At 47.9% G+C, this 17786-nt stretch overlaps 1 protein-coding gene across 1 annotated transcript; it reads right to left on the bottom strand.

The window, feature by feature from the left end:
* Positions 1 to 2063: 2063 nt before the first annotated feature.
* Positions 2064 to 17487, bottom strand: ankrd12 (ankyrin repeat domain 12). The gene is made up of 12 exons (XM_068748529.1): positions 17428 to 17487; positions 15519 to 15669; positions 14109 to 14180; positions 13632 to 13769; positions 12470 to 12673; positions 11100 to 11242; positions 10569 to 10716; positions 5264 to 9597; positions 4571 to 4669; positions 4220 to 4363; positions 4044 to 4139; positions 2064 to 3212 (listed from the first exon to the last, which is right to left on the bottom strand). Exons 1-12 carry the CDS (start codon positions 17485 to 17487, stop codon positions 3027 to 3029), a joined length of 5775 nt encoding a protein of 1924 aa, XP_068604630.1. The 3' UTR covers positions 2064 to 3026.
* Between the last annotated feature and the right edge of the window lie 299 nt (positions 17488 to 17786).

Genomic DNA, 17786 nt, shown 5'->3' with positions numbered 1-17786 from the left:
TTATTATTATTTTTTTTACCCACATGGAGATCACATTTCATAAAAAAGAGCAGACATGTAAAAACGTATATGGTGGTTTGGGGGGGGGGGGGGGCAGCAGAGAGCCCTGGTAGCGTTTATTTCTAGCAGCGGCCGTGGTCCTGGTGGGATTTGGGCAAAACCACAACAGAAATAAACTCTCTGAACTCTAAAGCATGTTTTTAAACTCTTGCGGCATTAAGGATCGACGTGTGTGATTTTGTTTTTGCGCTGAAGGAACTGATTTCTTCATTTCAGGGTCCATGGATCCAGGATCCAGACGCGCATCAGAAAACTGGAACGCGTTAAAGCCATGAAAACGACACTGCGGCACAAACCGTGCCATGAAAGCGTCGCGCTTCATTCAAAGCGCCCCACGTTGTTGTGTAAGAAGAGCCCACATCTGGAAACATCAGCTTCCCTTCACCTACCGTCTCTCTCTCCACGGTTCGCGCTTTATCGCGCCGTCCAGTCTACATTTACGCACTGGCGCCGCACATTGTTCCGTTTCACGCGTCGCAGAGAGAACATGAGGAACAGTGCCGAACGTGCTTCTGCACCTCTTTTCTGCTCATCGCCAACATCGAGGCTTGCTTTCACTTTGCGCGCAGCGACAATCCGAGAACGCGCAACGATTCGGAGCTGAAACTTACCTCGACGCGGTTAACACGCTCGCAGCTTTTCTCTCTCAGCGGCAAGTGTGGCTGTTTCTCTGTTTGCACGTCTCCGGGATGGAGTTCTGCCGCCTCCCAAGTGTCCACACTGCGTCCAGAGGGCGTCAGTCTCCGCGCACCGAAATGCAACAGGCAGGCGAGCGCCTTAAAGGCGCACGCTCCATTTTCTATCCGACGTTACGTGCAGGCCAGCTGCGGGCCGCGGGTCACGCACAGCGGACTTCTGTCTTCAGAGAGACGGAGAGGAACGCACGACCCGCCTCACTGCTCCACGGGCAAGGCAGCATTTACAGCTGCGCCTCGCTGGAGTTGCGCGTAAAAGTCGGAATGAAGCGTCGGATATCTTCTTTAAGCCAAATGCGTGGACCATCGGTTGGACGTCCTGGAGGGCTTTGTTTCGTGTCCTTTTCGCAAGCCAACTTTAACCCCCCCCCGAACCCCCCCCCCCCTCCATTAAACAATCCTTTGTTCACGGTCTTATCAGCGGCCTTTAAATGCGCTCATTAGGTGCGAAAAGGCGAAACGGTGCAGACCTCCCGCGGAGACGCGTCACTTATCTCCACGGCGATTTACACGGTTTCCTTCAGACAACAGGCCCCCACTTCACTTCCAGCCCCGGGGGGGGGGAGGTCCCTCCGGGGCTGTGACCACCAGAGCAGACCGATCTATTTAAACTACGCGGAACAAGAGTTATTCATTTCAGGAGAGGAAGTGAAAGGCGAAAAAAAAAACAATGGATTAGAATGGGCGGGTCCTCCTCAAAGAAATAATTACATTAAAAATGTTAAACTGGTGAATGTCAAATTTATTTAATTTTTTTTTTAAATCTTCTTCCAGTTCCTCTCCTCCATCCGAGGACTCTAGAGCATCAGAGCCTGCGATCCAGGAGGAAACTGCATCCCAAGAGGACATCAATAAAAAATGGAAAACAAATAGCCCCCAGTGACAATATGCTGAGTGACTGCCTCGGGCAACAGGAGCCAGGGGGGGCCATCGTGGGAGGACAAGCCCCCCCCCCCCCCCCCCCCTGCATGGCATGGAGCCCCGACATGGGAAAGACAGACCAGTGGCTGGAATATAAGCAGGACTGAAAGACAGCATGGAGGCGCTCATCAACAGAACAGGCCCTGATCACAAGCGTGGAGGAGACGCCAGCCGGCGCGGGGTGATGTTAGTAAAGGTAACCTGCGTGAGACCCAGCGCTGCGTGCAGCGACACCTGCTGGCCGAACGCTAGACTCACAAGGAGCTGAGGGGAAAAGTTCCAGGCTTATGAATCAGAACATTCTGAACGTCCTCCCAACTTGTGGAGCTGATCCGTTTTCTATTGGTCCTTGACATTATTCAGCATTAATGACGCCACGAGAATCACTTCATTTCACAACAAATAAAATTTATTCAATTATATATTACAAATATGTACAAGTCATGTAACAAGTAAATATTAAAATAGACATTTTTTTTAGAACTATCGTTCAAAAGGCATTAATGCTGAAAAAATAGGTTTTTGCTGCGATCTCACTTTGAAACTGTAAAAGTAAGTTGTTTTTCCTTGGAAGCCACAACAGACTTTAATGTGCGCGAGACACAAACGGACGACACGCGAGTGAGGCTGCAAAAAAAAAAAAAAAAAAAAGACGCGACACAACAGTGAGAAAGACGAGCTGGAACACTTCAGTAAACCTCAAAAGGTACAAACAACGCAGTGCATGCAGAGCATTTCATGGCCACCGGCGGCGCCGTGGAAGAAACGGTAGAAACAAAAAGAAACACAACAGAAGCGAACATGCTGAAGATCTGAAGCCAACGACAACAAGAACGTCACCGACGAGGACACGCGGTAGAAAAACCAACTTTGGTCCATTAAAACGTGACACGGAACAAGTTTACAATGAAAATATCGATTTGTTTTTACAAGTTTAAAACAATAATTACATGACTATTTACAAATGCACAATTGCTTATGTATAAAATAAGTTAAAAAAAAAGAAAAAAAAGAAAGAAATTAAGAGCACAGGCTGTACACAATGTATGAACACGCACTTTGAAAACAATCTTTCAGGTGTGTGACCCCGCTTGGTGGCCGTCGAGCTATGCTCCCTCCAAAACCTGAACAGTCTGTCCTCAGTCCCGTCCTCAGTCCCGTCCTCAGTCCCGTCCTCAGTCCCGTCCTCAGTCCCGTCCTCAGTCCTCGAGTTGTCTCGCGTTTAGGTGCTCTTTCATATTACCGCCACATTCTAAGTGCTTCACATTTCCACTCCCTCCGTCGCGCCGGGCCGCTTGTCGCGTCTGCAGCACGGCTGCCCTCTCGGACGAAGCGCGTCTGTCCCAAGGTTCATATCGGGGTGAGGTCAAAGTCGTCATTGACCTCCACGAGGGGGATGTAGAACTCGGGGATCTCGAAGATACTGGTGGACTTGTAAGTGGCCGGGTCCAGCTCCTGAAGTTTGAGCTGCCACTCCAGGCGCTGCACGGCGTTCAGGGCCGCCGCCTCGTGCTGCTGCCTCATCAGAAGACAGGTCTGCGGGGAAGAGGCATGGGATTAGTCGTTTATCCATCCAGATGTTTTCTCAAAAAGGAAGTGGGTGGTGGGAGGAGTTTGCGTGTTCTCGCTGTGCCCGCGTGGGTTCTCTCCGGGTTCTCCAGGTGTGTGTGAGAATATGATTGTCTGCTTTTTGTGTGGCCCTGCGATGAACTGGCGGCTTGTCCAGGGTGTGCCCCGCCTCTCGCCTGCTGACTGCTGCTGGGATGGGCTCCAGGAAGACCCGGTAATGGACAACAAAGGCTCAGAAGAAGAATGAACGATAATGCAAACATCTGAAAACAGGCTTTCATGTGTAACATTTGAGTTTCCGTTCCAAAGCGGCCGCTCTGAAAACGATATCACAGCCCAGTTTCAGGAGTCTCTATTACACTTCCAGCTTTATTCACATATATGGAATGCATCTTCTATTGCCCATGTATGCAGACTCCAGCTTTGTCAGCTGTGTTTTTATTTTAGATCTCTGTTTGGGGATCGTTTCCTGTTCCGTCATTAGAATATCAACAATAATCAGCTCGAGTTGAATCAGAACGAAATCAATCCGTGCTCGTAAACAGGTTCAACGGTAAGAGGTTTGTTTTTGTTTTTGTTAGTGTGTGTTTATGTAGACGATAGAATAATATTCCAGACACCGTTTTGGGTGAAATAGCGCAAATATTTTTGCCTCGCTATTTTCATGCTGCTTGTACATTTTCAAATGAGCAAAACCTTTTCTCTCAAGGAACAGTTCGATTGGTTAAATCATTACTTTGTGTCAAGTTCACCTGGTAAAATACGTCGGCTACAGATGCGCGGTGAAAACAGTCTTACCTTCAGTTTGTCAAACTTGTCATCAACATCTTGTAACCAGGACATAAACTGTCTGGCGTTGAATCTGTCCCTCACGGACGTCTTGCCATCGTCACTCTGTGGGGCAACAAGCGAGCAGTGAGTCGTTCTACTCGCGTTACCGGCGTGACCCCTGAGCCTCGCTGCAGGCCCCTTACCTGGATGTCTTGAGGCATGTTGTAGACTTCGGCATCCAGTAACACTGTGCAGGCGCTGAAAGGAAGCGTTTGGTTGGCGAGTGTTCTCGCTGCCCGGTAATGGACTCGCAAAACTTCTTGTTCATTTGAAACAATCAGCTTTTCCTGATGGAGAGAAGTCAAATTAAACCAACTAATACTGTAAATCCTAGCTTACGTTGAAACGTCTGTGAAAAGGATCTGCTTAAGTATCTAGAAAATATATGAAACAGCTTCAAGAGGCTTTGTGGCATTAACGCACCTGGAGGTAATCAGCTCACACACACACACACACACACACACACACACACACACACACACACACACACGTACCCTCTCAATGCTGTGCTGCAATCTCAGTTTCATACGAACAACCTCCTGCTGTTTGAACATCTCCTTCAGCTGCTCAGGTAAAGATGGTGGAGGCGTTATCTGTTCAAAAGAATTGGAAAGCAAGACGGTTCAGAAGACTTCATCAGCACTGCGATCTCTTATTGATCGAACGACCACAACGTTATCAGTCAGGAGGAGATACTGGGGAGACACGGCAAATAAAACTGTCATTTCCATTTTTCTCTCTTCATCCCTGAGATTATGGGCAATCTGCTAGAATAAAGTCGAATAATCAAACTAGAAGAAAGATGTCTTCAGTGTAGTTTCAAATTACATTACGGAAATTGACCCAAATCGAATCAATAATTCTTGGCATATTTAAAAACAGACCACTTCAGAAACTTGTAAAATAATCGCCTTTATCTAACTGAGAGTGTCATAAAATGAACTTAACGCTGCTCAGATTCAATATCGCCTTCAGACTTTCATTTTTACTGCACTTTTAATTAACATTTTAATTGACAGCAGTTCCATAACTCTGATGCACTCAAGTTCAGTTTCCTTTGGGGGGGGGCATGCAGCTTTACGCACGTAAAGGTCAAGGTCAAAACGTCATTTTCTTAAAGCGGAATATCAGAATTTATGTCGGCGTACTGAAAACCTGCGCTGATAAAATAAATGAAAAGAACTCACGGTCGGAATGCAGAGCTTGCTGAGTGGGTTCCCATCCAGGAGGTAGGATCCATTGAAGGTGACGTACTCGTCGTAATACTGTGGTGGTTGCGGCGTGACATTGCACAGCACTTTGCGTTTCTCCTCGATCTTCTTCCGGATGTGCAGGAATTCGTAGTACGGGTTCGCCCGCTCCGTCTGGTAGGGCTGAATGTCGTCCAGCTTTACAGAATCCACGATCGCCGCCAGCGACTGCTGGCCCGCCTCCTCCTGCTGGGTCATGGTGCACGGCTGCGAGAGCGATAACCGAGACATCTTCCTCTTGCGCGGGTGAGGCACGTGGACATCCATGTCCTCATCCGCAGAACACACTTTGACCTTGGCCCCCGAAGAGTCGGAATCCCGGTCACCGGACTGTGGAGAGGAGCTCCCTGAAGCGCTGCCGCTGGAGTCGCTCTGATCTGCTGACGGGGTGCTGCCGTGGCTCTGCTCTTCACTAGACGAAGACGATTCGGACTTGTCATAAGCAGGGGACATGTCCATCGACTCCACTGTGGCCTCGTCTTTGGACTCAGAAGAGCCCTCCGTGGTCAGACCCCCCTCGACTAACAAACTCTCCGTCGTATCGGAATCCACAGGGCAACTGCGCTCCGAGCTTTGCGGGACATCGGCCATCTCTTCGACCTTGTGTTCGGGGGTCTCGCTACGGGACGCCGCTTGGGGCGCACCCTCCTTTTGCTCCACCTGAGCGTCGACGTGTGAACCTGCCGTGTCACTGGGAGGTCTTGATCTCTTGCAGTCTTGGTCGCTTGCATCCACGTCCTCTTGGGAAGGGTCGCGCTCTGACCTCGTGGTGCCAAAGCCCAGCAAAGACTCCCCCGCTGTGGAGCCGGGAACGTGCGAACTGGTGGATGGCGCAGGACTCCCTAAACCCTCTGCTCCGACGCTTTCTGAAATCGATTCCAAACTCTTGGGTTCCTCTTCGACGGCAGTCTCCAGAGCTTTGTCTTCAAGGCCAGGAGCTTCTGTGACACCCATTTCTGTCTGAGGCAAGTTCTCAATTTCTGAAACTGGGACTGGTTCCATTCGCTGCAAGGTCGTTGCACTCGTAAACGCCGACGGCTCAGCAGACAGACAGACCGACGGCATCGACGGTTGATCAGAATCCCTATTGCTACATTCTGCTTGTGCATTCTTTGCAAGACAATGGAAGTCCCTTGAAGCAGGATGATCAGAGGAGGAAAGCGTTCTCTGCTCCACCGAGCCGCTCACCTCCGGGTCGGCCAGGATGCGACTCTCAGAGTCTTGACTTAAACTCCCAGACGGGCCACCTTCTCGCCCTGCGAGCGACTCGGCGGCTAAACTCGTAGACCGTTGCCTGGCGAGCTTCTCCGTTTCTGCTGTGGCTTCTCTAGTTTTCTGCTCCTCGGTGGGCTGGCTACATTTCGCCATGCTTTCAGCGTCTTTGCCTGCAGCCGGCGCGTCGGCATCCTCGTCCAGAATAGCCCTCAGGTATGGCAATTCATGTCTGCCAGGCAACAGCGCCTGACCGCTTTGCAAGCCGTCAGGAGCGCTGGTGCAATCCTTATCATGGGCGGGCGGCGATCTGGCGGCTTGAATGACGAGGGACGACTGGAGGAACGCCGGCTGAGAGTCTGAAGCGTCCGGGTTCACGTCGGAGTCGTATTCAGCGTGTCTGGGCGTGAGTGACGCCGCCTGGCACGAGTCCTCGGAGCTAGCCACAGAAACCAACGACACAGACCTGGACATGAGGCTGCAGCGCTCGCTCTCCGGTCTGGGTGACCTGGCCAGACAGTTCTCCACAACGGACATGACCTTGGCACCGGCCGCGGGCAAACTCTTTCCGTCCAGCGACACTGCTCTGGGGCCGTTGGCGTCCTTTGGGGGCCTCTCTCTGCTGTGGGCATCAGAGGCTTCGGAGCTTTTGGAGCGCATGAGTTCTTTACTCAAGCATTGTTCGGTCTTCATTCTGTCTTTGAGCTTAGACTTGCCGGGGTCTGCCAGAGGCCGCAGTTTGAGCCGCTCTCGCTCTTTCTGTTTGAGTTTTTCAAGGTGTTTTCGATGCCACTGCTCAATTTCCTGGTCTTTAAGACTGAGCATGCGCTCGAAGCTGGTCTGCATCAAGTCGTCATTCACAAGCCTTTTCTCTTTGGGCTTGGTGCCTCGTGTTGCTGGAAAGACTTTCGATTTGACCCTGTCTCCATCCGCCTCGTTCGATCTGGCCTTATTGATCTTGGCCTGCTGGGAGCGGTCTCTGTGCCGGTCCTTATCTTTGTCCTTGTGCTTATCAGAGTCTCTGTCTCGGTCCTTCTCTGGCGTTCTCACAATTTCATCTTTCGATTTTGTAGATAAAGACTTGCTGCCGTCAGACAGATAGCTCTTCTTCTCTTCTAAAAGGAACTTGAGATTAGAAGAAGTCCCGTCTCTCATTCTATCTCTCTTTTTCCTGTCACTGTCTTTCGAACGGTCAAATTTACTATGATCCGTGGTCTTCTCTGGAGGTTTCGCTTTCTTGTCAGAAGTTGTGCGTTCCTTTTCTCTGTGATCCCCGACACCGTGTTCTCTGTCCGGCTTGTCCCTATCGGAACGTTTCTCAAACTTGTCTTTGTTCTTCCTGCTGTCCTCGTGTTTTTTGGCTGAAGATAAAGACTTCGGCTTTTCACTGTCTTTGTAGTTTTTATCGCCAGGCGAAAGACAAGAAATTGCTCCTGTTCTTTCCTTTTCCTTCCAACGATCCACTGAGATCTGTAGTTCAGCTTTGTCGTTGTGCTCAGCTTTAATCCTTCTCTCCTTGTCAGGATGCCTTTTCTCCATTTTCTCAGAGTCCTTTTCCTTTCCTGAGAGCTTCTTCTCCGTTTTCTCACGCGAGCCTTTTTCAAAAGGCTCCAGCTGTTCTTGATCAGCTGCGACTCCACTTGTGAGTTTCTCTTCCGTCTCTTCTTTCAAGCTGTTGCTCTGCGCCGCCTCCTCGGGGATCCGCCCTGCGCCATGGCCGTCCACCCTCTCGTCACGCTCACAAACCTTTAACTCCTTCACCTTTTCCTCTTTACCAGCAGCGTCTTTGCGTTCTTTTCTCATCACCTTGTCCTTCTCCCGTTCCTCCCTCAATCTCTTTTCCTTGCTGCTCGATTGTTTGTCTTTTGTACTTCTCTCATCTCTGATAAGAGGTGAATCTGAGGTCTTCTGAAGTGAGCTGTTGTCTTCACCTTCCTTCGCCACGGGCAGAGCTTCGTCCGTCTCATCACTTTTGAAAAAATTCTCTTTCCAGAACTCTCGGTCGAACTCCAAATTCCTGTGGCCATCTTTCCTGGCCTCCTTCTGCCTGTGGCAGCCCCGCTCTGCCTCGTATTCTCTCCGGTGTTTGTCTTTCTCCTTGTGTTTAAGTTTATGCTTTTTTACCACTTTGCCATCCAAGTCGCTGTTTCGTACGGCGCCGTCGAGACTGTTTCCGACGCCGGCGTCTTTGTGAACATCGTCCCCGTCCACGCCAGGCTCTCTCTGATGATGCTTGCTTTTCTCCTTGTGTTTATAGCCCTTGGCGCTGGAGCTATCAGTGCCGTAGTCTGCGTCTGTGTAGTGATTGTATTTGACAGCATCGACTTGACATGAACCGTCACTGATGGAAATGCACAGCTTAGCGTTTTCCTGTTTGAGTGGTGTCTGCTTATCCGCTAGGCTGTGGTTCAGCTTTGGAGACTTGATGGACGATAAATGAAAGAGATGGACCGATGAGTCATCTTTAGGACTGAAAGACATCTTAAAGGAATCTTCCTCCCGACCCCTTTCTGGGCTCTCTGCTACTGTTGCAAGAGAGAGAACTAAAGTTTTGCTGTTCTCTTTCCCGTCCTCTTGGTTTTCCTTGTTTTTATTTTGGCTTTTGCTCTTCCTCTTCAGTTTGCCCTTTTGCTCAGAATTGTCCTTTTTAGACCTTGGGTCTGGCTTAACACTCTCTGAACTCTGGGAACAGGTGGGGGAATTCCTTTTCTCTGGGAGGCTCTCAACTTCATCACTGGAGGTATCAGAGCTACAATGGACACGAGACGTCTTTTGCTTTTTCAGCTTTGAGGACAAATCCCCCTTGCAACTCTGCTTTCCTGCCACGTGATTCCTGTCTCTGTCCTCCTGACGCAGTTCCCTCCGGAGGATGTGTCCGTCGTTCAGCGCTTTACTGAGATCCTCCTCCTCTTCCTCGTCCTTGAACTCATACTCATCCAAACCCGTCACTGAGGATGATGCTTTTGTCGCTGGTTTACCATCAGAGTCCTTTTCATTATCAGAGTCTTCCATGTTGTCATCGACACTGGATGGATTAACAGACGGTGGGTCTTCAGACTCTGAAGAAGAGAGGGGACCAATGTTTAAATGACAATGTCAATTACACACTTTATACTTTCCTAAAAAAGAAGCAGTTATTGAACATCACATGATGCAGTCAACTGATTATTTAGGTCTTGAAATGTTTTATTATTATATTTTACTTTGAAAAGGCACTAAATCAGGCCTGAGAACCTCAGGATGAGACAATAAGAGGGACAGTGAAGGTTGGACGTTTTGGAGACAAGGTCAGAGAGGACAGACTTTAATGGTTTGGACATGTCCAGAGGAGAGACAGGGACTATATCGGTAGAAGGATGCTGAGGATGGAGCTGCCAGGGAACAGGGCTAGAGGACGACCCAGGAGAAGATACATGGACGTAGTGAGGGAGGACATGAGAGTGGCTGGTGTTGGGGAGGACGATGCAAAGGACAGGGTGAAGTGGAGAAGGCTGATTGGCTGTGCGGACCCCCGATGGCACAAGAAGAATGTACAGTAGTAGATGTGCATGCGGTATTGCAGTAATGTATGGCTGATGTCATTTAAAATGAAACATTTTCCCCCGAGGTTATCTGGTCTGCCTTAACGTACGTACGTCAATTCACACTCACTATTTCGACTGCCCTCGTCCATCCCTGCCCGGGACGAGCTAAAGTGCCTCATCCCTTGTGGAATCAGCAACACAATGTGAAGAAAGATACAAGATGGTGCTGCAGTCATGTTGCTTCCAATTTCTTGATATGAATAACGTTACAACAACGTTAGCACCAAGTTTGATCAAAACTCTTCTTCATCTGTTGCTCTTCAGCAGGACAAATGTTGCTGACTTGGGTCCTGCATATACAAACATTCTGTGTGGTTTACAGTGAAATTGAATCCGCCAAAATCTGCTGCTGGCAGGTCCACGAAAGCATCGAGCTCTGAGGTGCGGCAGAAGTGTGTGAACGTCAAATGTGTGCTAAGATAAACTCCACAGCAGTCTCTGCATACCTGAGGAACTATCATCCTGGTCCGACAGAGGTACCTCTGCCTTTAACAGCTGCTCCAGCTCCTGAGAGTCGGCCACGTCCACGGGGCGCTCGCCGCGCTTGTTCGCCTGGAAGGCGTTACCGCCGTGCCGAAGCAGCAGTTTCACGATCTGAATACACAGAAGAGTTGCAGGCGTGTGAAAAGCACCAACACCTAATAACTGAAGCAACTGTAGCAACTCAAATAGTTTACAGTGAACCCAAAATATATAGATGCAGCAAATGTCACTTGTTTGATGCGCTTTATACATTAACCTATAATAACATTATTAAACTGACATAAGGTTTTTTTCCAAAAGTTGCAAACATTTACTGGATCTGAAGATGACCTCTTTCAAATAATGATTATAAAGATATGGACATACCGACATGTTAACCTGTCATTTCAGGGTTAGGAGTATATAGTAATCACCGTTATATGAATACTTTAAATATTTATATGGCAGACATCCACATTATGTTTTCTGATAGATATTTTCATGAAAGCTCTCACAGCTTTATGGCCACTGCTGGAGGCATCATGGAGCGGCGTGTCATCGTCCAGACCCTGCGTGTTGACCTCTGCGCCTGCTGCAATCAAGACCTTGGCCACATCATAGTAGCCCAGATTGCAGGCTTCATGAAGAGGAGTCCACCCTGGTGAATAGAGAAGCCGTCAAAACAGGAGACTCGTCTGTTCAGGAACTTCTTGCAGACCTTTCTGCCGACTTTCTGCACCCTAACGCCAAATTACATTTCACTTGAAAAAAATATATATATATATTTGGCTCGCAATTTTCCTGCACAAACAATAAATAAATCCACACATCATGTAAATATGAGACAGTAACTAATAAATACTTTATAAGGACGACGTTTAGTTACCTCCGCCGAGGCGGAAGTTATGTAAACCTGCGTTTGTTTGTCTGTCCGTCCGTCCGTCTGTTAGCAAGATAACAAAAAGTTCCGCACGGATCTTGATTACATTTTCAGGAAATGTTAGGATGTTAGTTACCAGGAACAGACGATTACATTTTGGTGATAATCCAGAAGAGATTCTGGATCAGTTTGAAATTTTCATTAACATTGCGGTCAATAGAGTTCGAAATTTGTTCCTCAATATCTCAGTTGATTATTGACCGATGTTTATGGAATTTGACACATTCATGTAGGGTGGCAGGGGGTGGTCTCTATCTCACCACCCAATTACATCTGGATCGGATCCAGAATGACATCTAGAACCTTTTGGTGATGATCCAGATCACCATGTGGACGGTGTAAATCTAATAATGAGGGGAATGAGCTGCTTGGCGGAGGTCTGCGCTCTCAAGTGCTTTTCTAGTTTCTCATTCCAGACATTAATGACAGGAATGTGTTTGAGAGCCCTCAAATAATACTGCAATGCGGGATAGTATTAGAGTCTATAATTGCTCTATATATATATAACCTGCTCCTGTACTGGTCTTCGTATTAGTGACAGCCAATAATACAGTCTAACAAGAGAGTTGTTGCATCAATTTCTCACAAGCATGATTTGCCAATTTATAAAGCTGTGTTAGCAAGAAAATCCAAAAGTCTGGCAGCGCTTTCAGACTGAGCTCAATTTTCGTCTCATTAACGGATTGAGTCCATCATCGAGGGAAGTGCCCTCGTTCCTGATGTCATTGTCTTCATACATAAAATCATTCAGTGATGAAGGCTGATTCGAGTTCATATATATATCACATGCTAGCATGCAGCAGGAGCAAAGTTTATTACATATGCTTATTTCACCAATCTCTCATCCGTGTCATTTCAAAAAGCACCTTCCGGTCATCCTTGTCCTCTCAATCGTTAATAAAGAGATGAAAGCTGATAAGAAATCACGTCCGCAGGGCGTCGTACCTGCAAAGTCTTTGACATTGACATCAGCTCCAAGGCTAATAAGGTCTTTGACTTGCTTGGCATCGCCCCGGATGGCAGCCATGTGAAGGGCAGTCTCCCCTCGCTCGTTCCTCTTGTTGACCTTGTCCTTCTGTCGGGACGAGGCGCTGCTCGGGACTTTCTTCTGGGCAGGCGTCGTTTGAGACGGGTGACTGGGGGTAGAGTCTGGGTAAAGGCAGGCAAAAAGAAAAACCTCTAATGCTTAAACCAAAGTCAGTCACGGGTAAGATAAATACAACATTAAAGCAGTGGACTGGGACACTGGTGAAAGTGGTTTGATTGGGAAATTGACCGTTTTCAGCTGTAATTTCTTATTTCCAGCTGTTTAGGGAAGATCAACACAAACTGCATCTCTGTCCAGTAAACCAGCAGCTGCCTATCCTACCAGAAGAAAGGAAACAAGACTAGTTCTGTATGAAAGGCTTAAAACCCAATAAACAAACTTCACTGCGTGATCTTTAGAGGCGCAGAGACACTGACGCTGATCGTCTCTTAAAGCATTTGTGTCTCGTCTCGTCTCGTCCTGATGCTCGGTGGCCACTGGTTCCGGCTCCATGCTGAACAGACAGACGCGACAGAAGCATCAACGCAGCCGCAGCATCGCCGGCTCTAATGGAACCTCGCGCTTGTTGTTGTGAGTTTAATTTCATCCGTACTAAAAGGGGACTCGGAATCCTTTTCTTACCGGATTGATGTCAGTCTTTCGGTAATCTTCCCCAAGCGAGGAGCTTCCTTCCAGGTGAGCACCGCCATTGAACAGGACATTTATCTTTCCTCAAACAACTCTGAATTACTAATCATCCATGCCTCCGGAATGGTTTGTCTGATCTACTGCACACCGGGAGGACGCACTGATGAAGAGCCCGGTAAGGACAAAGTCTAGCACGTTAATCCACCGACGAAACAATCTGAATCAACCAAGAGAAGGCTCAACGGTGAAGTTTGTGTCTGCAGATAAACCAATCCCTCCTCGTTTTAATCGTTTTGTGACTTGATTCTATTTAAATGAAAACCCGTACCGATGCATAACGCCAAGAAAGAGGAAGTACGACCCATGCTACAGTAATTATACTGTAGGCCATCTGAAATGATTAAGGTGGGGGTGGGGGACACACACTCATACCTGGACTGTTGGCAGTCATCTGCATTAGGAGGGCCATCTGTTTTCGCTCTGACAGGGGATACCCAAACAGCAGGTTTGCTTGAGACTTCTTTCCCGCAGCCTCTTTCTTCACCTTCTTCTTGTCTGGTCCATCTTTATCTGCAACACAATAATTGTAAGAGTTTAGAGGGGAAAAAAAACTGTTTTCAGCTGCAGTGACATCATTTCCCTTCTTCTCTTGTATCTGCACAGAGAGAATCAGATGAAAAGCATAAGTTTTAAAAAAAAAAGGGTGAAAGACAGCATTCTCTTAAGCCAGCCAAGTGCACACGGTATTCATTTGGGTCTCCCTCCCCCCCCCCCACGGGTTCCATCGGTCAGTCGTTTAAAACAGACATGCGTGAGCCGGGGCAGATGCATGGCGATACACACTCGTGCACGTGTGTTTACAGCAGTGCGGTGCGGCAGACTCTTAAAGGATCGGGCTGCAGCGATTACCTGCGTACGTCCTGCAGGGAGGCACTAATCTCTCTGCCCAGGTCTCACTCGACTGGCCTGGGTCTGAGTCATCTACAGTGCAAAGCAGAGAGGATGTGGAGGGGAGGGGTGAGACAGCACTGCATTAAGGCTCTCTCTCTCTCTTACCCTCCTCGGCTCGCACGGACTCAGACACAGACGGGAACAAAGGCTGACTCATACTACGTGCACAGATTTTGCGTCATGGCGACACAGGAGACAGCAGAGAAGATCCCGCCGCAGCCCGTCAGCGGCATCGTTGCGTCTCTCTTCCTACAGCTGCCCCACACGGGAGCCGAGAGGCTCGAGCTCGAGCACCATAAATTATACAGATTACAAAATTGATGGTTCTCATCCGCTAGACACGAGATACCACAATGAAAGTCGTAACATTGAGCTTTTCCCTGCAGAGGAGATGAACGCAGCCTGTAAAACGCATTCGCATAATTATGGAATTAAGATAAAGTAACCTATTTTTAGTCTGCAAATCTGACATAAATATATATTTAAAGTTGTGGCTAGACGACAGAAGCAGAATAGTCTATTTACACGCAGAGGAGGGGAAGATTGAGACTGAATCGTGAGGCTGAGCAGTTAGCTGCACCTGAAATGGAGCTATAATAACACTGCAAGAGAAAACGGTTGTATAGTTCTACCCTTATATCTGTTTCAAACACCTGCGTAAAAGTCCAGCCTTCCTTCTCCTCCGCTGCTTTCATTTCCTACAGTTCCTCTTCCAAGACGTGTACATTTAATTACACATGTTCAAACACAAAACTTTAAGGCCAAATTTGGTGTATTTGTCGTGTGTATTCGTCCATAACTCTCAGAGGTGGATTGAAACCCATTGATATAATAATACAGAGCAACAGAGTAAATAATGTGAAACTGACGTGCCCAACACTTCACTTAATCAACAATCGACAACAATGATGTACGGTATATGCAAAGAGCAATACAGCAATCTGTGCTTGGCTGTACCGACTACATGCTGAAGAATATATACAGAATATGCAGTATTGAGAAGTAGAGAGCACTCTACTTTACATTTCTTAAAAAGGAATTTAGCACTCAAACTACACTTAGAATTTTTGTTTTATACCATATTCATGTTACTAAATCAGCTCTAAAGTCTCACAATTAAACTTCATACGCATCATATTATGTAACGCGACACAATCCAGATTTGAGCCCTGTGGCCAGCCAGCCAGTCCAAACTGACCTTCAGTCAGCCCCTTTAGCAAATCCAGATTTGAGCCCTGTGGCCAGCCAGCCAGTCCAAACTGACCTTCAGTCAGCCCCTGTAGAAAATGTTCAGCAATGCACCACAAGAGGGCAGCGAGAGGACATGGCTGCTGAAAGAGACGCAGGGGACGAGGAGGCAGCTCTCACCGGTGTCAGAGTCTCGCTCCTCGGCCCGGAGCGGGCTGGCGGTGAACGAGAGCTTGCGCTTCATGGAAGACTTGGATTTCCCTTCCTTCCCCAGCAATTCACTCCGGTCCAACTTCGGAGTTTTGGTGAACGGGGACAACTTGTCTTTGCTCTGTCAGAGACGAGGAAGCAACAAAAGTGAAGACGAGGAACTTAAAAGACAGCGAATGAAATGTGTGTACATGTACACAAAACGGTTTATATATATACTGCGGCAGCCATTTATTTTGTTCTTTTCTTAGAAAGCTTAATGAAATAGTTGGCCAATAAAATGGTTGGGCAGCGGTAATATTTCATGATAGCCTTCTAAATGACTAGAATGAGAGTGGCGCTTATATTACACACGGTCGTGTCTCGACAACATATTGTTTGGGCATTACAGGCCGTCACGACCCATCTCATTGTCAAGGCGGAGTCCGCACCAAGAGAAGAGCAGAAGATCAGGAGTGACATAAATAAACATGCAATAGGAAGAGCAGTGTCCGGATACGACACCGGAGAAGTCCAGACCTCCACCCACCGTCATGAACAGCAAATCCAGAGATAATCATTTCGTCAAAAAGGTATCGAATGTGCTCGTTTGGTCCGCTGTCAGTTTTTGTCATGGCTATAATTAATCCGGAATGTCCCAACGTCACCAGACAGAAAATGTTCAATTTCTTCTTTCCCAATTGAAGCTGTTATTATAGAAATCCAATATGGATTCTTCAGAAAATAAACTTGGCAGGAATGGCGATGAGGAAAAATATGCCGGAGCATCGAATGCTTCCAGCGACAGCAGTGAGATACTTCCAGTTCATTTCACTGTGATATGCAGACGGAGATACTCTAGTGGTCTAGTTAGTACCTGTGGTTTCGAGAGCTGCACTCTGGTGAAGGAAAATACTGTTTTAGCAGAAGAAACGTTTGCAGTGTCGTACTTGGTACATCGTAGCGCAGCTTAGCTTGAGCAGTGAAATGTAGAGGAGGAGTAGGATGAGAGGAAGTTCTGCTTCAAACACAAAGGAAGACTTTATCTGTCTCGTTTAGGGGTGAAAATTATAAATACGTAACGATGGGATATCAATATGGAGGATTATATTTTGAAAGTCAGTGCAATTTCTCACCGGCTTACATTCTACATTCGCCATCAAGTACCTTCGACTTTCACGTTGCGGCACCATCGATCCTTCGGTCTCATCTCATACAAATATACTAAACAAATGACTGGATGAACGCAGCTAATCGAATCACACCTAGACACGAATGCCAAAAATATAGAATATAAAATGCTCATTCTCATGGATCTGCTAGCTCTTCATCTTACCAGTCCCAAAGCCAAACTGTTTTTCATTGTTGATATTAGGGCTGTAGCGATAAGATAAGATACACTTACAACATTTCCTGAAACATTTTAAAGGGACAAAGTGATTTTGGTGACGTCTTGTGTAAGGGACGGTCGCTATCGTCTCGTCTGCAGCCGCTCATCTGCCTTGTGGGTCAGATAAGACACCAGCTCACTGCAGGGCCACACGAAATACAGACAATCATGCATCCTCACAGGGCGGCCCGGTGGCGCAGTGGTAAGCGCTGTTGCCTCACAGCAAGGAGGTCGCGGGTTCGGCTCGGAGGGGTTTGTGAAGAGTTTGCGTATTCTCCCCGTGTCTGCGTGGGCTCGCTCCGGCTTCCTCCACCGCCAAAAACAACGTGTGTGTGTGTGTGTGTGTGTGTGTGTGTTACCCTGCGATGAACTGGCGGCTTGTCCGGGGTGTACTCACACTCATACTTACAGACAAACCTGGAAACATCTTTCTGTGAGGCAACAGCGCCACCCACTGTGCCTTCATACATGAAATACATTGTGTTGCTACTGTCGTCGGTGCCCGCATACCTTCTTCCCCCCCTGCTTCTCCACCATGGCTCCATCTCTGTCGCTCCCAGGCTTGGCCATGGTGCAGCACCTGACTAGCTGTGACTGCGAAAGCGCAGCGGGTTCATCATGCTCCTGCAGACACACACACGACGACAGCAATAAGAAGGGCCGCAATGATGAGTGTACTTATGTCCTCCTGAGACCTCTGTAGTGGACATTTGTCCATTACGGAGGACGTAGCCAGCCTTCACCATTTCACACGCGAACGCATATCAGCGGAACAGCCGCTGGGAGAAACTTGGGGGGGGGGTTCAGTATCTCGCCCAAGGATCCTTTGACAAGTGGGCTGGGGCTCGAACCACCCACCATCTGGTAAG

Source organism: Brachionichthys hirsutus, chromosome 15 (genome assembly GCF_040956055.1).
Source record: "Brachionichthys hirsutus isolate HB-005 chromosome 15, CSIRO-AGI_Bhir_v1, whole genome shotgun sequence".
In the NCBI taxonomy this organism is placed as follows: domain Eukaryota; kingdom Metazoa; phylum Chordata; class Actinopteri; order Lophiiformes; family Brachionichthyidae; genus Brachionichthys; species Brachionichthys hirsutus.
The sequence above is the reverse complement of the archived record's forward strand: the minus strand, read 5'-3'. Positions and strand labels throughout refer to the sequence as shown.

Bases quoted from the DNA above. Each gene is read 5' to 3' on its own strand.
- ankrd12 (XM_068748529.1), bottom strand. From the start codon at position 17,487: ATGGCCAAGCCTGGGAGCGACAGAGATGGAGCCATGGTGGAGAAGCAG. The intron at 13,770-14,108 runs GTAATCGCTGCA...ATTGTGTTGCAG, and splicing joins TCCCTGCAGGACGTACGCAG to ATAAAGATGGACCAGACAAG. The intron at 4,670-5,263 runs GTGAGTTCTTTT...TCTTTTGAACAG, and splicing joins GCAAGCTCTGCATTCCGACC to ATAACGCCTCCACCATCTTT.